This window comes from Tetrao urogallus, assembly GCF_951394365.1.
Source record: "Tetrao urogallus genome assembly, chromosome: 1".
In the NCBI taxonomy this organism is placed as follows: domain Eukaryota; kingdom Metazoa; phylum Chordata; class Aves; order Galliformes; family Phasianidae; genus Tetrao; species Tetrao urogallus.
Genome location: NC_136813.1, coordinates 21708029 through 21725840, shown reverse-complemented (window position 1 = coordinate 21725840; position 17812 = coordinate 21708029). Strand labels below are relative to the sequence as shown.

Sequence of the window (17812 nt, the reverse complement as noted above, 5' to 3'; positions counted from 1 at the left end):
TGGATCCAGTTGTTTGGAGCATTATTAGCTGGCAAATTAGAGTACTGAAAATAAGAAAATTGGGCCGTGTGTGAAATCCTGGCAAGATAACTTAGGAAATGTGCGTTCCTGTTAAGTGTTTTATGTGAAACAGGAATTGGTATTAGAATAGAATGCTGGTTTTTATGCTGTATGACTCACTGGTGCCATTTTGTTTATTTGTGCTCTCGTACCAGTAAAATACACATCCTAACAAAAGGCGAAGACTCGAACAACAATACTGACTGAATGATGTCCAGCGAAGTGGCTGTAATTTTGTTGTATCATACTCTGCTTTCTGAAAGAGCACTGGTCTTTATTTTGAGGTAGCCTTGTACCCTGGAATAGGGAGAAAGAACAAACAGGAAAAAATGGATCGGAGGCATCTTTGGCCATTTACTTCACAGATGCGTTATTTGTAGTTCCTTCTGTTCCCCATTAATTTTGTTTTTGTTGTTAGAGATCTCCATGCTTTAAAGGCAAGAATAACCAACAACTTAATTGTAGGACAGTAAACATATAGGAATATAAACAATATACTACAGTGTTTTTAATATTTTAAATTGTTATGTAAAATTGGATTTATTTTTCTTCCAGCTGAGTTTTTAATGCAAATCTCTATCTGTAACTGATGTGAAGTTGGGCCGTTCACAGTCTTTAACTATGAGCTCTGCAAGGTGTATTGTTGATGACATGGCAATTCACAGCACCTTCCTTGTGTGGGAATTAAACTTAAGTAGCTCTCCCTGCAGCTATTTATGGGAAGCTTGGTAACTTAGAGCTAACATGCATTTCTTGCCTTGGGTTGTTTGGGATTTGGCCAGCTCTCCTCTGTTCCTGGCACCTCAGCAACAGTGTATCATGTATGCTGCTGGGGCAGTTTTCTTCTTGTAGCCTTTGGGTACAGTGACTGTTTTTGGGTTTGAGTAGTTGCTGCAGTTTCCATTGGGCAGTGGAATCCAAGAGTCTCAGTGGGATATAGATGCTCTGTGGCAATGACTGGCTGTTTTCATAAATTGGAATATACTATAGAAAGCAAGAACAGTCATGGAATCAGACTTGTAGATCTGAGTGAGAGTTATCTCCATTTCACAGGATTTTCCTTTAAGCACCAATTTCCAGGGATTTCCTGAAAGTAGGATTTATGTTTGACAGAATAGAGATTACTCACTGGGTTGGATTAATGTAGGTTTGATCACGTGTATGAAGTTCTGATGTTGCTGATCAACCAGTGGGGGAAGGGGAGGGAAGGGTAACCCCACCTGCAACTTCACTCATTGGTTTCTCTGATTCACAGGTATTTCTTGGGCAATACTGAGCATGAATTTTAGTTAAGTCCAAAAACTAGCTCAGTTATGCCTCTCAGTGGTTTAACTGTTGCATTTCATGCTAATGCAAATAGAGAATTCTAGAGAAGTTTAATGGATTTGTGCAATATTCTTTCATCACTCATTGCAATAAGTAATTTAAGTCATTGCAGTAACTAATATAATAATCAGAAACATTACCAATATTGTGAAATATTATAAAACGGATAAAAAAACTTGTTAACAATATACTTTACAACCACTTCTGAGATTTCCTTTTGCCTGAGTTGAATTCCCCCAGTGTCTTTTGTTCTTCATGTTGAAGCTGTTTTCATCTGGCTTCCTGCTGTAATTTTTAGCGTTAGGTTATTCTGACCCACAGACGAAATAAACTTCTAGTATATCTGTGCTGCTTAAAAATGGCAGGCCTGAAAGACTGGATAAATGTAAAATTCACACTGCAATCCGTTTTACTTTCTAATTTTTTAGGATTCTAATTTGGATCTCTGCATTTTATTCATTTGCTAACTGTTTTGATTTATCCGAGCATTTCTTCCCCTTTCATTTCACTCATCAAATCTCATGCCCTGTTGCAAGTCACCATAAAATGGCATTTCCTCAGGAAGCCAGGCTAACCCACTTTAATCAAGTGATTTAAGTGGTTCAAGAAGCGATTGTTTTTCTCCTGATTTGAAGTTTAATACGTGCAGGGATAGTAAAACGCGTGCTTTTCTATCGCCTTGTTAACCCTGAAGTGTGAACGACGGCAATTAAAAACTGTATCTTAAATTTCTTGTCACCTGTGTGACTGGAACTGCAGTTGTAAAGGATGGGGTTACCCCTGTAGCAGCTCACTGCTGCTACTAGAGGAGGTCTGTATTGATCTTCTTTCATCACTTTCCTTGTGTCATCTTTTTGGGCCTTCACTTGAGTAAGTACAAATGCTAAAGTTTCCAAAATTTGGCACAGGAAAAAAAAAAAGAAATAAGGGTCACCTTTTTTCGGAGTAACTTGTAGATGCAGGAAGTGCCATTGCTGAAGAGAAGGTGGGTGTGAGTGAGATTGTGTGGCTTGGATTGGGGCAGAAGACAGAAATTCCATAGAAATGGAATTACAGAAGAGTATGCATCCTATATTGGAGGAATAAACATAGAAATTCCTATTCCTCCAATATAGGATGCATACTCTTCTGTAATCCTGACTTTTGTTAGTAGCACAATCCTGAAATTTTATTGTGGTGCTCTATTTTTCCCTGAAAATATGGAAATTGCTGAAAACATTAGAAGTTTTCTTTTGCTGTTCCTATTCAGTGCATATTGTATGTGCAAGAAACATGCACAGTGGGCAGAAGAATGCTTGTTTAGAGGAAGAGCTATTTAAGCATCCAGTTCATTTCTCAGTTTATCCAGGTCCTGTGGTCAGATCGGTTCCTAGAGATAAGTACAGATAAGAACTGATATGGCAAATGTTAACAAATATGATAAATGACCAGTAGGTGCTCAGAACCTATTATGACAGAGCCATGAAGTAGGTGGCTACAAACTTCTAAGTTGGAGAAACAACAAATATAGAAGTAGAGAGGGGGGAAAAACACTGCTTTAATCTGAATTGAAATTAATAGTATACTTACATTTTTCCAATACAAAATATTTCAGATTTTGCAAGAATCTCAGAAGTAGGGCACTGATTTATTTTAGCTTTATTGTTTCTGGGGGGGTTTAATATGAAAAATAAATCCTGTAATATTTTGCATTTCCCTTTTCTCAATAGTTTTCTGCTCGATCACAGCCGCGATGGCGTTGCACTCAGCACCGATGATTACTTTCGTCAACAAGATGGATATACATATAATGCTGCTCATCTGGGGGATGCCCATGACTGGAACCAGAAGAGAGGTTTGAAAGAAATGAAATTCTATTAAATCACTCTTCTATTTAGAAAACAGAAGTAAAGCCTAACATGTGTGTGCTAATACTATATATGAGATGGGGCGTGTGTGTGTGTGTGGAAGTGTAGGAGTGTGTGTATATAAAACTGTCAGAGTATACGTATTTGTATCTTAATGTTATATTTTCATCAGTATTTAAACTTGTATTGGATTTAGAAATTGCGGAATTGTAAATTTTAAGGGCAAAATCTCTTCTGTATGCTCTGATCTACTGATTTGTTACATCTGAGACTAATATCCTTGTGTCTGAATTGAACATCTTTTGCTGGCGTCAGCAGTGTCCTGTTTTTTCCAGAGTCTTGCCTGATCTGAGGTTTGTCCAAGATTTGTGGAAGAGTTTTTCTGAGGAAAACTTCAGTTTTCTTTTGTGGGTTAACACTTTCATAAAGCAAATTACACCTAGCAGTTAAGGACTGAGTTTAACTGGTAGAGAAGTAGGTACCCAAGGTACATCCAAGGAGGATGGGAGACAGGCTGATTCTCGCCCTTTCTGTAGTAGTTTTGTAAGAATCTCTGTACATGTTTGATTCACTCCAAGGATAGGACAAACCTTTGCATGCAGATTAAGACACTGCAGAATGAGATTAAATAGAAGCTTCCTGCAAGAGGAATGAATCCTTCTTTGCATCAAAAGTTATGGAGAACCCAAGGAAAAAGATGTCTGCAGGACGGTGCAAATATTTTCCCCTTTTCTTCCATTCTTACCCTTATAAAAATTTTATGATGCACTGGGGAAAAGTTACAAGTGAACAGTGAAGAATTTTTTTTGAGCAGTTATTGGAATTGTAAAACTTGTAAGAAGCCCTTTTGGCATTGCATTGCAGCATTATCAGTATTTCAAAGGAAGTTACGAGTTGGCTGGGGAGCAGAAAAGCTGATCAGATTGAGTGACTGTGTGAGGGATTTAGGTGAACAGGATTTAAAACTCTTGAATGTTTTACAAGACAGTGAATTACGTATCCTTGATAACAAAGCACATTCACATTTAATTTGTAGGTTGGGGGATCAAGTGCACAAATACAGCAAATGCTGGAATTAATTTGCCATTGTGACTTCAATACAGTCTTTATTCACAAGCTTTTGTAAATTTTGGCCCTTCGTTGGCAAATTGGTTATTCCCTCTATTAATCTTTGTATTCTTTATTAATCTTTCCTGAATGCCATCTTTTAGGGAAAAATCCTGAAGCCTGAATCACATCAGTCTGTCACTTGTGCAAGGTTAATGAAGCCAGAACAAAATATTGTTCAGTTTTCATGGCTTTCTCCACTGATTCCTAATGCTCTGATAGAACATACTTTTATCTTTTTTTTTCTGCCTTCCATCTATGTGGTTACTTCCCAGCCTCTTTTCCTTTAGTTTCTTGTTTTATGGATTGATTTCATCAGGATAAATCCCTAGTTTTCAACAATAACTTAGTTGGTTTTTTCTTCCTTTGGATACTTGCTTCATTCAGTGTACAGACTGAGCAGTGTTTGTTGAATTAGTACATATACAACAGATGTTTGTGTGTGTGTGTGTGTGTGTGTATATATACACACTGAATAATCCTCAGTACTCACTGTGGATCTCTCTTTTCATTTGATATAGACTGTTTCTGACTCAGTTTAGCAAGACATTATTAATTCTCTTGGAAACTTTTACAACAATGTTCTTATTTTGAGTTTCAGTTATTTCAGTTCTGTTATCTAGTTCATCATCTTAAGTTCCATGTCAGCACTGGTGGTATTACATTATGAACTTTTTTTATTGGCAACCTAAGGCACAGTTGTTAAAATAACTTGCTATCTTGGATGCCAGGCTTGGCAATTTGAGCATTCTTTGGGAAGTGTAGTAGTAATAGAACTTCACGTACTCAAATTTTCACTGTCTTCATATGAGTTCATATCACTTCTGTAAGTGATATCTGTGACTTTCAAAACTGACAGCTAGAAAACGAAGATCAGGCAAAGTAGTGGCTATTTGGAACGTTCAGGAACATTCACCAGAAGACGATCCTTCTTAATGAAGGATCTGCCAATGGGCAGTCATCCTGGCTTACCCATTATTTATCTTACAATTATCTCAAAAAAGAGGAATGCTGGAGTCATGCTGATGGTGTGATACATACCCCTAACTCAATCCCGGAACAAGTCTGTGTGCTGAAAGAGGTAGGAGACTATGAGAGGAAGTGGTGCACAAGCACGTGTGTGAAGTTCAGTATGGTAACACGTGTCCAGTAATTACTATGCAGCTAGCCTTGGATCATGCATTTCTGAAGGTACAGGGTTTTACTTTGCAGCCATGGTGCATTTTTTATCTCTTGTGCCCTTTTAATATGTTCTGAAAGGCAGACTAAACTCTTCTCTTTTTCTTGCAAGGTCTTTGAAATGTGAAATTCTTGACATGTTTGTAACTCAGATCATTAATACTGCTTAGAACTAAATAAAAGTTAATCTTAAGCTAATCCTTTTTTTTTTTTTTTTTTTAAATCTGTAGTACCAGAGCAGTTTATTATTTTTTTTTTTTTAATGGAATTCATCTTTGTGAGATTTCTTTAAACAGCAAAATAATTATTCTTTGGTTTATGGTTTGACAGAGGTCTTACTTTAATTGTGAGATGCTTTAGAGTTATTGTTAGAGGCATCTAATGCATGAATCTGATGTACTGTCACACATTAGAGATCTGCTTCTCCCTCCGGCTTAGTTTCAGGCTGCAGAAAGAACCTAATTCACAAAGTAGTCCTTTTCTAAAGATGTAAATGTAGTGTCCCTTTCTACAAAAGGCAGTGGAGACCTTCTTTTCAAATCACTAGGTGAAGGAAATTAAAACAATGAAAATTAAGGTGGAACATTTGTCTCAAAAGCGAGGTACTGCAGTACCCTCTCCAGGTACTCTTTTGTAGTTCTTTCTGCACTTCTGATGAGAATAGCTTAATTGCTGTCCTAGTTTCTCTGAAGTAGGTGTAGATGTCAAGCTGATATGATTGTAGTACTTGCGTTTTTCAGTTGCTTGGGTAAGTCTCCTGTATACCATTATGCAGAAGCTGGTTGACATAATCATGCTTTTTAGATATGTTGTACAACCCCTTTCTTAAGCATACCTTTTTGTCCTCCAGAGACAAATCCTGGTAACGAGAGTTAGGAATCCTCACAGAATGCTTTCCGGACTGACTGTGGGGGATGAGGGATTTAGAGGAATGAGTGCCTGATCTCAAGATCAGAGTTAGATTTTGCCTTGGTTGCAACTAGAACAGAGTTGATTTTCCTCATAGTGGATGGTATGGTGCTGTGTTTTGGCTTCAGGAGAAAAACTGCTGGCTACACACTGATGTTCAAGTTATTGCTGAGCAATGCTGCACCGAGCCAGGAGTGTTTCTGTTTTTCAGCTTCTCATACTGTCCTGCCAGTGAGGGGGCTGAGGGGTAGAAGGAGCTGGGAGGGGGGAGAGCCAGAACAGCTGACCTAAACCAGCCAAAGGGATCTTCCATACTTATGGCATCGGGTGAGGAAACCATAACACCCATGGGAGCTGGCTGGGGAGGCAGGCGCTGCTGAGGCATGGACACTGGTTGTGGGTAGTGAGCTACTGTGTTGCACATCATTTGTTTTGTAAATATATGCATGTATGTATCATTATCATTACTATTATTTCTCTCTTTGTTTTAGTAAACGGTTTTTATCTCAACCTATGAGTTCTGTTGTTTTTTGTTTTTTTTTTTTTATTTCTCTCCTCTGTCCCACTGGGACTGGGGAGAGTGAGTGAAAGGCTATGTAGTGTTTAGCTGTTTGCCAAGTTAAACCTCTACAGGTTTTTTAATGGACCTCACTAATATTTTGGATGTCTTTGTATGAATATTACATATTTCATGACGTTTTGTTGAGTAAGTGCACTACCTAGCCATAGGTCCCAGTTATGAATGCATCATGTGCTGCTGGTGAAGTTGGAACCTGAATATGGTTTCATGCCAGGAGTCTCTTTAACACTCAACAGGGCACATACTTGGAGCAGCTCTGTCGTATTGTTTCAACAATTCCCATTTAACCCTTTGTATCAATTCACCACTGCCTTGGTTCTATGTTCCTTGCTTCATTTCTCTTACCTATTTGCTCATGTTACTTTACATTTCCATCTCTACTTTTCATAGAACTGTGTGTTTCAATCAGACCAGATTAATGCAAAAACTTTCTTGCGTGTGTATTTGAATTATATAAAATTGCTTATTTACATGTAGTTTCTTTTGTTGCAGCCAAACAGGCAATGGAGCAGGGAAAATCTCCAGTTATAATAGACAACACTAATACTCAAGCTTGGGAGATGAAGCCATATGTGGAAGTGGTAGGTTTTATTCTGAAATTATACCATCTGTTACAGCTCTGTGAATTTACCTTCGTATGCAATGAGCTGGTCTGCTATGTGCAGAAACATCTTCCTTTCTTTGGTTTCTGAAGGGAGACTGCTTGTTGATGCAGTGAGGAAATGGTATGGCGATAGTCCAGAACGGTTTTAGGACAGATGTGATCTAATCTGCTGAGCCTGGACTGAAAGACAGGTTTGGGGCAAGTAAAATTCAGCGTGCTACAGTGTATAGTTAACTACATTTGTTTATTGTAGTGGTCCATGAACTTCTTGTTATAGTTATTACTGTTCATATTTTATATAATACTACTCATACGAAACATTTTTCTTTGCTTGCTACAGGCTCTAGAAAAGGGATACAGAGTGGAGTTCCGTGAGCCAGATACTTGGTGGAAATTTGATCCTGAAGAATTGGAAAAGTAAGGTTTATTTTAGATAAATCATTGTATTGTATCAAAAGATATAAATAAATTTGCCCATGTAAAAACATATAGGAAGTTTATATTTTATCCAGTGTCTTATACTGAAAATATAATTTAACTATTTGTTTAAAATATGCTTTTTGAAACACATTAGACTTGTGGATATCAAAATATTGTCTTGTTGATCCTAGAAGTCAATATTAAAACTTTCTTGGAAGCAAATTAGGAAGTGATCAGCTATTGTGGAAAGTGCTTCTGCTGTAATGAAAAACTTAAGTTATCCTGGGAAACTTGTTGCTACGAAACAGACAATAAATAGTTAGAATGTAAGAAGAAATTAAGAGTGCATCAATAGAAGTGCCTTATGTTTTCTTTCTTTAAATGTCTCTTCATCAGGGAACAATAGTGCATTCCAAATCAGTATAGATTAAATAGAAAGTTTGTGTTTTAGGCTGTTCTATCACAGGATTTTGTGAAACCATTTCTAATCTTCAGAGCATCTAGATCTTAGAGTATTAATTTTGAGCATAAGTTGTCAAGCCTGTGGGTTGTGAGAGTGCCTCAAAAGCTGTTGGTTATTCTTGGTAAATTTCTCTTTTGTCTCAGGCAGATCTTCTTTAGGAATCTGAGAGGTACCAGCCCAACTTAGGGGACTTTCTGTGTTTGAAATGCAATTTAATACTATCATGGTTGATAAAGTGTTCTCTTACTGTTCACGATTTTGTTTGTCTCCAGGTGACTTGGTTTATCATTATTTCGGCTTTGTAAAATAGCCTCTACAAAACACCACATGTGTAATACTTGTGTTACTGACTGAGACTTCATTTTTTTTGTGTGTGTTCTTGATAAATCTTCTAAAATGTTCTTCTTTTAGTCCTAAGCTACTTGTGATTTATTGTTAGGGATGGAGTCTCTCTCTTTGAGATGAATTCTAATACATTTTTCTAGTTTGATACAGCACTGCAAAGTTAGGAAGGAAGCTGTTACAGTAATCAGGCATTTCTGAGATGTTCAGTGTGAGATTTCCTTTGTATGAGACAAACTAGAATTTTCTAGGAAAATGGGTGTTTTCTCATGAATAGGTAACAAAGTTAAAGCAAAAAGAGAAATGTTATTGTTATCATTGGATTTCTTTGTCTGGTCATTAATTGTAAGACCAAAATTTTTATCCCTAACAAAACGAAAGGAAAGCCCTTGAACTATGAAGTGATTTTACCTTGTGAGTTTTCTGGAACTTTTTTGGCCAATCCAGTTGCTTTATGTATTTGAATAGATGTGCATGGCCAGTAAACTTTGTTTATTGGGAGTTTAGGAAAAGTGGTGATGTGGTATTTTGTTCTGCAAGTTCATGTTGTTGTTTTCCCTATTTAGTGTATTTAGGAAATAGATGATAGAGGAGTTACTGTAGTTTGGGGATTTTCCACTTACATTGAGCTGACATTTTGTGCACTACCTGGGTAAATCCTACCCCAGTCATAAATCCAGAGAACCTATTAATTGTCTGGAGTCGTGCATTCTGATTCCCTCCTAAGTCACTATTTACAGTCTTTGTTTCTGCTTGGAATAAAACCAAGCTAGCTTGTACTTTACCTAGCCAAAGTATTTTGAATATATCCTTCTTTTTTTTCTCTTTTCCCTCCCTTCTCCCTTCCCTCTTTTTTTTTTTTGGTGGCACTGTCTGATAGAATTGTTCATAACATTTATTCAGTACTAGATTATCCTGATATTCTAGGAGTCTTGTGTTTTTCTAGATATCTTTATTAAGTCGTTTCTGCCACAGCCTAGTGTTTAAGAAATAAGAGCAAAGCCTTACTGAAAGGAAAAGAGACTAAGTTGACACTAGGTGAATGCCTGATGTCAGGAACATGATAAATGTGCATTCAGTGTCTTCTTCCTCATGTTGATGAGGTACATATTGTCTTTAGACTCACTTGTGTGTGATTTCTTTTGCTTCTAGTTTAGTGTTCTTCACATAGCTTGTGGAAACATCTTGACTTCCCGTGTGTGTGTCTTGTGGCAGTGCTTAAGACATGTTACTGAGTTTTTAGACCCCTTATGTAAAGGATTTTGTACTTCCAGACGTAATTTTTAGGTAATTCTGAAAACTGCAAGTCGGAACAAACAAATGGCACATTGGTTGAAGAGAGATGTTTTAAGAGCTTACTTAGCAGTGGATGAAAACATTACCCTCTTTCAGAGAGCTTTTATGATTTCTGAGTAGGAGGCAGAACATGGAGGTGTGCGTTTGATTCAGACTTCTGGCAAATAACAGATATCCTGTCAAAGCAGTATTTGAGGATAGATGTCAAAGTTTACCTGTTGAATATATAAACAGAAGTGAAATGCAAGCAAACGAAATATATTCGTTTTTCTTCAGTGTGATCATAGAACTGCAGTTTGGCACTGACTTCATTGAACTTGTGCTGACGTTTTATTTTTTATTTTTAGGTAGTAATGTCTATGTAGTATTATTTTATCAATAGATTGGGGTGCTCTGCGTGGCAAGATTCTTCTAATGTAGAAGCTTTTAATAGTGACAGAACCTGGCTGTTATCAACAGATAAAGCTTTCAAAGTGTAACTATCTGCTAGGAGATATTGCTGGTACATGTGTTGGTGAAGAATGAGATGCCTTTATGTTCCTTTGGTGTAGCCAGGCTGCCAAAAAGATTAGGGAAGACATACCGAAGGGGAATGTGCTGTCTTGATCTTTTTCTAGAGTCAGTTCTGTTGCAGTGCTGGTAATTCTCTGACACTCAGTTTGTGCATTAACCTCATTGTTGTGATTTTTAGGGGAGGCTGAAATTCTATTAATGTGAGTTTTGAGTTGTTATTCCATAGGTGCTGAGGAAATAGAAGCATTACAATGTAATTTCTAGTGTCTCAGGTTCTTAATAGGCCCAGTTCTCTCTGGAAGCAGTGGTTGTTCACTGCTGCAAGAACAGATTGTCTCTTTTGGCTGCTTTGATGCTTTCCGTTATCTGCCATATCTGTCCTTTTTGTGTCTATTTCTAAATCTGAAACAAGTATCAGTAAAAATAGTAGATACAAGTATGAACATGCACTGCTTGTTTTGAAAAATAATTTTAAAATGTTTCTCTTCATTTCCCTTAGTTTCATTGATGAGAAAATATTCTGTCTCTAAGTCTTGAAATCATATAGTTCCATTTCTGATGCTAGTTTATTTTCCCAAATAATAGAGTAATAGTCAATAAGGCATTAATCTCTCTACTCGTTAGCTAGTATACAATATAAAATCTTACGAATAAATAGGAACAAAAATGTTTCTAGGGCTGCCTAGGTATGCTGTCCTGGTGAATAACAGCAGATTTCTTTACAAAGAAGAATGGCTGTATTGTTCTCTGGTACTTAGTGCTTTCAGTGGTGAATTATTAAAAATAAAATAAGCATTAATGCAAATTGAATACTGAGAGAATTAGAATAGAGTGTAAAAAAGTTTAAATTTGAAATGCTATAAAGTTTTAAATTAAAATTTATGCAATCACTTGACTTAGTTGTATGTATGTTTTTCAATTATGTAAAGATTACTGCTAAGAAATACAGGAAAATACATCTGGTTCTTTTAGAAATGAGAAGCAAGGAGAAAAATCGTGAAATAAGTTGGTTTTTTTTCTTGTAGACTGTAAACATAACCATACCAGGCAATTCATTTAAATTTTTATTTTTGTAGGAGGAATAAACATGGGGTCACTCGTGAGAAGATTGCTCAGATGTTGGAACGATACGAATATCAAATATCCATACCTGTTGTCATGAATTCAGAGTTACCTCCTCACAAAAACACACAGAGGCCACCTCTGCAGCGAAGACATAGGTGGGGAGGCAATACAGACTCATGGAATTCTTTCAGTGTTTCCAGTAGCCGATAACACAGTTGCAGTCAGTGATAAAAATCTGTTACTTCCCCTTCTAAAAAACGTCACCACCTCCAATAAACCAGTGGATTTTCTGGTTTAAATAGGCCTGGTTCGAGACCGTTTCTTTCTGGAGGTTGTTCCTTTAGTGGACTTTCATGTAAATAAAATTGTACATGTTTTTAAAAGCTATATTTATTACAGTTGTAATAAGTTTGATTTCAGTAAAATATTTGATACGAGGTGTAGCGTAGTCTTTCTACAGAAACCTAAGACAAAGATGTTTTCATACAACAAATAACTGTACAGAAGGTTTTCTTTAAAGAAAGTCCTGTTAGATATCTTTGGAAACTCAGTCCCAAAAGAAGAGATTATTTATGTATTAATCAATTTTAATGATTCTCATTATCTTTGATGAGACTTTGTTTTTTTAAAAATAATGATGTCTCGGGTTGTGCTTTTGTTTTAACTGGTAGATATTGCCAAAAGGTGTTGGCAAAAAGAAGGCATGTATTTTGTGGTTCATCTCAGAAGCTCACCTCAGCTGAAGCAACAGTATTCACCAGCCTTAAACTCTGTGAGCTCGATTTCTTTTTTAATTTATTTATTCATTCTCAACAGCAGATTATAGAATACGATGGTGTCTGCACACCATTGACCTTTTTGTGTCTAAAACACCTAAATTTTATCACTGCAGGCGGAATTCATCAAGTCTTTCTTAGCCCATTTCTTTCATCTAAAAATGAAGCATTTAATTAGGCTGTCAGATCTCATCAGTTGGGGTGCATCCATTCAATGCAAGTAATGGGTATACCTCTGTAAAACCAGATTGTGCTCTTTGGCACAGCCAACGTGATCTGTTCAGCACATAACAGCGAAAGAGCCAGCATGGAGATAGACTAATTTATTACTTTTTTTTTTTTTTTTTTTTTTTTTTTTGCTTAAAAACTGATAAATTCATAAGCTTTCACTTTGCTTGCTTTCTAACTGCTTTCTGTATTAATAAAATATATTTGTCTTCCGTGTTGTTTTAGTGCAAGTTTCAGTGCAAGTTTTTTATTCTTAAGCTTTTATGCAGATGAGCGCTGCTGTTAACCTGTTGGCTGAAACAACTCTTCAGCCCTGACTGTTTGATTTTCTAAAACACTGACTGAGTAGATCTTGAAGGCTTGTGAAGAGTATGAGAACCTAGCTCAAACAATTCTGTTGTCTGTTTTGTTATTATTACAATGTAATAGTCATCAGAATTTGGAGAATTGTGAAGCCAGCATGGTTTCCATTTTTTACTTATAGACAGTGTGTCATAGGGGCCCTACAAGGTGCTTTATCTTTAAAGTCTGAATAACAAAACCTGAAAATCCAGGTATGTAACAAAGTGTCTTTCTGTGGTTTTTCACAACTACTGTGCAAGTCTACATTTGTACAATTTAACCCGTGTCAAGAATAATATTTTTCTAAGGATTTGATTAACTGTAGGAGTTGAAGTGTGCATTGTCACATTTAAATAGTTGCTGTAATGATTTGAACAATAATGCAAGTAGTGCATGGATTCTTAATATATTGAACTGTGTATACTTTTTTTTTTAAAAAAAAAGCTCTCGCTTGTTATTTAACATTGATACCAATTGTGTTACTGTATCTTAATTTCCATGGTCACCTTTTCCCTGTCTCAAGAGAATTGTGGAAATAATTGTCAATGATCCATAATGCTTTAATTATCTACATGTTTTTATATTTCAGTATAAAAGTACACTTCAAATTAGAAGTTTAATTTTTTTTTTTGAGACACTCATCTAATTTATTCACGTGATCTGTGGTACCTTAAACCATGATAAAGGGATGAAGTAAAGTGCTGTTCACAGGGCGTGCTCAGATATTACCAAAAGGTAATCAGTAAGAAAGTACTGTAAAAAAAGGTAACCATCTTCAGTTTTTAAAGGAAATGGGCTTTTTTTAAAAGCAGTTTTTAGTTGACACTTAAGCTCTCTCTAACTAAAAGTTTGGATTTAAGTAGACATGAATTATTACTGCTTTAAAAGGATGGAGCATTTCCATGATTTAATGCTTTAATAAATTGTTGTGGATGGGGAGCAGTTCTGACATGCAGAGGCGTGTTGATCAGCATAGGCTTGCTGTTTGCAAAAGACACATAACAAGAACAGAGTGCTTTGCAACTTGTCACAGAATCAAAGAGTTATTGGAAACTGCTTAATCTGTAATGCTGTATTCCAAGGTAAGTGCAGCGACATAACAGGTAAAAACACAATTGTTATTTTACAGTACATTCACGTTTTGTGGGGGTCTCACGTTTGTGGTTTAAGCTACTAACTGCAAATGCATGCATCTGAGACAGAAGTTGCTTTCTTGGCACTGATGGCATATTATACTGTGATATAAATATGGGAATAAAAATGAGGATATGAAATACACGTGCTGCAGGTGTTGAATTTCTCCTTGCAAGTGAGGAAAATGTCTTATTTTGCCAACAAGTACATACTAGAAACGTAAAAACTCTTTTCAGTTAGAACTCAGTTCCATTGGACTTGAAATCTAATTATTTTTATTATCCAGCATAGTGTTTATGCAGTACACCTATTGATTTGTCAGACATCACAGGTGTATTGCTATTGTTTTCTTTGGTTTTGATTTCTAAAGAATTGCTAGTTCACAGTACTTGATGAAATAGTAAGTAAGTTGACAGAAATAGTAGGTAGAATGTAGAATGTTAGCGTAGCAAAGGCAGGTTCTGAGTATCTGCTGCATATTTCACACTAGTGAAGTGTTTGGTAAGTAAATTTAAACAGAAGAGTTCAGATGCTTAGCTGTAGTTTTACTTTCCTAATCATGACATTTAAATCAGTGAAACATGCATATTTTGTTAGCAGGCAGCTGATGTGTTGTTAATAAAGGGGCAGAAAAGCTCTAGTTTTACTGCTTGATCTAAACTTCTGTATCTTGATTTCCTGAAGTACTAAAAGCTTTGACAGATGATTTGATGTTACTTTTTCATTTACAAAAATAATAATAATAAACATCAGACCTAATGTAACAGCAGGTTTTTGGGTTTTTTTCAAATATGATGATACATGGTGTCCTATTAAGCCTTCTGTTCTGGTGGCTGTGCCCCTTTAGGTTCGTTCTAGTCTATTTTGCTGTGCTGGATACTTCAAGTTTGTTCTTTTTATTGTGTTTTTTTGTTTTTGGGTTTTTTTTTCCAGTAAAGATGAAAGCCAGGGTTTTGTCTTACATGTTTTGTCCCCTGAAGCATTCTGCAGGGCTGGTACATTTTCGTTATTGCTCTGTAGTAGATAAGAGAAGATCGGGCTCTGTCTAGCTCATTTTTCTTTGATTGTTTTCTCTTTCCTGATGTAATTTAGAGTGTCAGTACTTTCTTTTTTTGAGCTGACCAATATAATTCATTTTCAATGAGCTGCAAAAAGAAATATTTTCATCATTTCGCATTTGTCTGTGTGATACATGTCATTTGAACTCCTGCCTCCTTCCAGCAATCCAATTAGTTGGAGGAAATTCTTTCCCTCTCTGCTGGTACATCATGAGATGTCTGTTGAGAACTGAGGGTTTTCCATGCAAAAGAAAAGAGACCTGTATTGCAACTCCTGGTAAGAAGCAATGAGACAACATAGTGTTGAAATGCAGTTCATAAAATTGAAATCAGATGGTCAATTTAAAAGTTCGGATGTTTTGTATAGGTCTGATATGTAAGAATACTTTTCCTCAGTGTTTCTTCAGTGACATTTTTCTTTATTTTTTTCACCACTGTTTCATTATTTTATCTTCTCATCCTTCCAAAACAAAAGCAAGGGCTGTATGGCTTTGCTGAAATACCATAATCTTTGTTAGATTTAAGCTCTATTTTATTTCCTAAATGAGAATCTGCTGATACATCAATTTAGGGTTTATGTTTTTCTCTGAGTAAGCTAACTGGCTTGGATAGCTGTAAATCAGCTTATATTCACTTCACAGAAAATATGGGCTTACAGCAAGAGTGGGGCTGGTCTCTTCTCACTGGTGACAGGTGACAGGATGAGGGGAAATGGCCTCAAGTTGTGCCAAGGTGAGTTTAGGTTGGATATCAGAGAAAACTTCTTTACAAAGGGTAAAACGAGAAAGGGTTGTTAAGCACTGGCATAGACTCCCCAGGGAGGTGGTTGAGTCACCATCCCTGGATGTGTTTAAAAACCGTTTGGATGTGGTGCTCAGGGACATGATTTAGCAGAGGGTTGTTAGAGTTAGGGTAGGATGGTTAGGTTGTGGTTGGACTCGATGATCTTTAAGGTCTTTTCCAACCTGAGCTGTTCTGTGATTCTGTATGGATAACGTGGCTATTTTTAAGGTGTGTGGAAGATAAAGGAGTACATTGTATAAGAGTTTATCGGGGTCACATCACTTACATTTTTATTTTTGTGGTAACAGAAAAGCAGCAAGTGATGTCCTTGGCTTTGGGTAGGCTGTGACAGGTTGATCAAGAATAATAGAAATATTGAGAAGTATGGCATCTGGAGCGAGTCTTTGCATTTCTTTTTAGATGAAAGAGCTCTTTTCCCATTGAGAGCTGCTCCTTCCTTTCTCAGATAGGTGATCCTTGACCTTGTAATGTGTACCTTACTGCTTCATAGTGCTCTAACTGCCATGTTCTGCTAAGTCAGGATGTGCTGTAACTATGAAGTAACTTTCTCAGCCCTACTTGCAGTCTTTTCAGTGGTGTTAAATATTTTTTTGCATCTTTGTCACATCTGCCCTTGAGCACCTCCTGGGGTGGTGACTCCACCATCTCCCTGGGCAGCCTGTTCCAACACCTCATCACTCTAAGAAGAAATTATTCCTCATATCCAACCTGACCCTCCCCTGGAGTAACTTAAGCTGTTACCTCCCATCCTAATAGTTTACCAAACCTCTTTCCCACACACTGCTTGTGCCATGAACTTTCCAGTGGTTCATGGACATGCTTTGGAGTGGATTGGGTTATCTTACTTCTCCCCACTGAACTATTTTCCTTGCAGTTTTACTGTGCTTGTGAGATGAATACATTGCTTTCCAAGATTCATGAAAACTAAAGTGTAGACATTGGATCTGAAGCCAGACAGGCATGCGTATCTGAGCTTCATTTGCAGAGCATAGGTTAAACTGTTTGATACACACTCCAAATGTTCAGTGAAGTGTGCCTGAGAAAATATCAAAACTTTTTCACTTCATGAAATTTCCATTTACAGGACTTTATAGCATTGTATATGGGACTGTAAATAGCATTCTGCATATGTGTATATGGAAAACACAGCTGGAGCATTGGGTTCCATTCTGTATTTTTGTTTGGTTCCAGCAGTCCGGACTGAGTTCCTGTTTCTAATAATGAATACTGAATTTATGTTCATCATGCTGTCTCTTTTTGTCCGGGATCTTGAAGAAAGGCTTTGTTGTGAGTAGATAACTGACTATGGTATAACTGTTCTGTAGGGAAGTGAGTTGTAAAGAGATTAAATGAGTTGATTTTTTAACTATTGATTTTGTGGTGCTCATGTTGAGGATGTGCGGCTTTGAGATCCTTGCTATGAGTAAGATGTGATACAGGAGTGAGTAGAGCACAGGGTTCTGAGGCAGAGTGCTTCAACCTGCAGCATGGTGCACAAGGAGAACCTGTGAGGACTGGGGTTGTTCAGCCTGAAGAAGGCGATGCTGGGGCTGAGACAGCTTGTGGGCTTCAACTTCCTAACGGGAGGCTGTGAGGCTGGAGCCAGGCTCTTATCGGATGAGAAACAACTGATAGAGGTTACAGCATGGGAAATTCTGGTTAGATCTTATGGGAAAATTAAAAAAAAACAAACTCCCATGATGTTGGTCAGACAGTGGCAGAGGTTCCCCGGAGGCTGTGTAATGTCTGTTCTTGAAGC

At 37.0% G+C, this 17812-nt stretch overlaps 1 protein-coding gene across 1 annotated transcript in view; it reads left to right on the top strand.

Moving 5' to 3' along the window:
* Positions 1 to 17812, top strand: part of LOC306957941 (uncharacterized protein) — a gene marked incomplete at both ends in the record, with an annotated part of 38215 nt that overhangs the window by 7461 nt on the left and 12942 nt on the right. Inside the window, 4 exons of the mRNA XM_079549291.1 lie at positions 3096 to 3220; positions 7501 to 7589; positions 7953 to 8029; positions 11723 to 11910. Coding sequence (XP_079405417.1) covers positions 3096 to 3220; positions 7501 to 7589; positions 7953 to 8029; positions 11723 to 11910 — 479 coding nt within the window. The remainder of the gene's footprint in view (positions 1 to 3095; positions 3221 to 7500; positions 7590 to 7952; positions 8030 to 11722; positions 11911 to 17812) is intronic.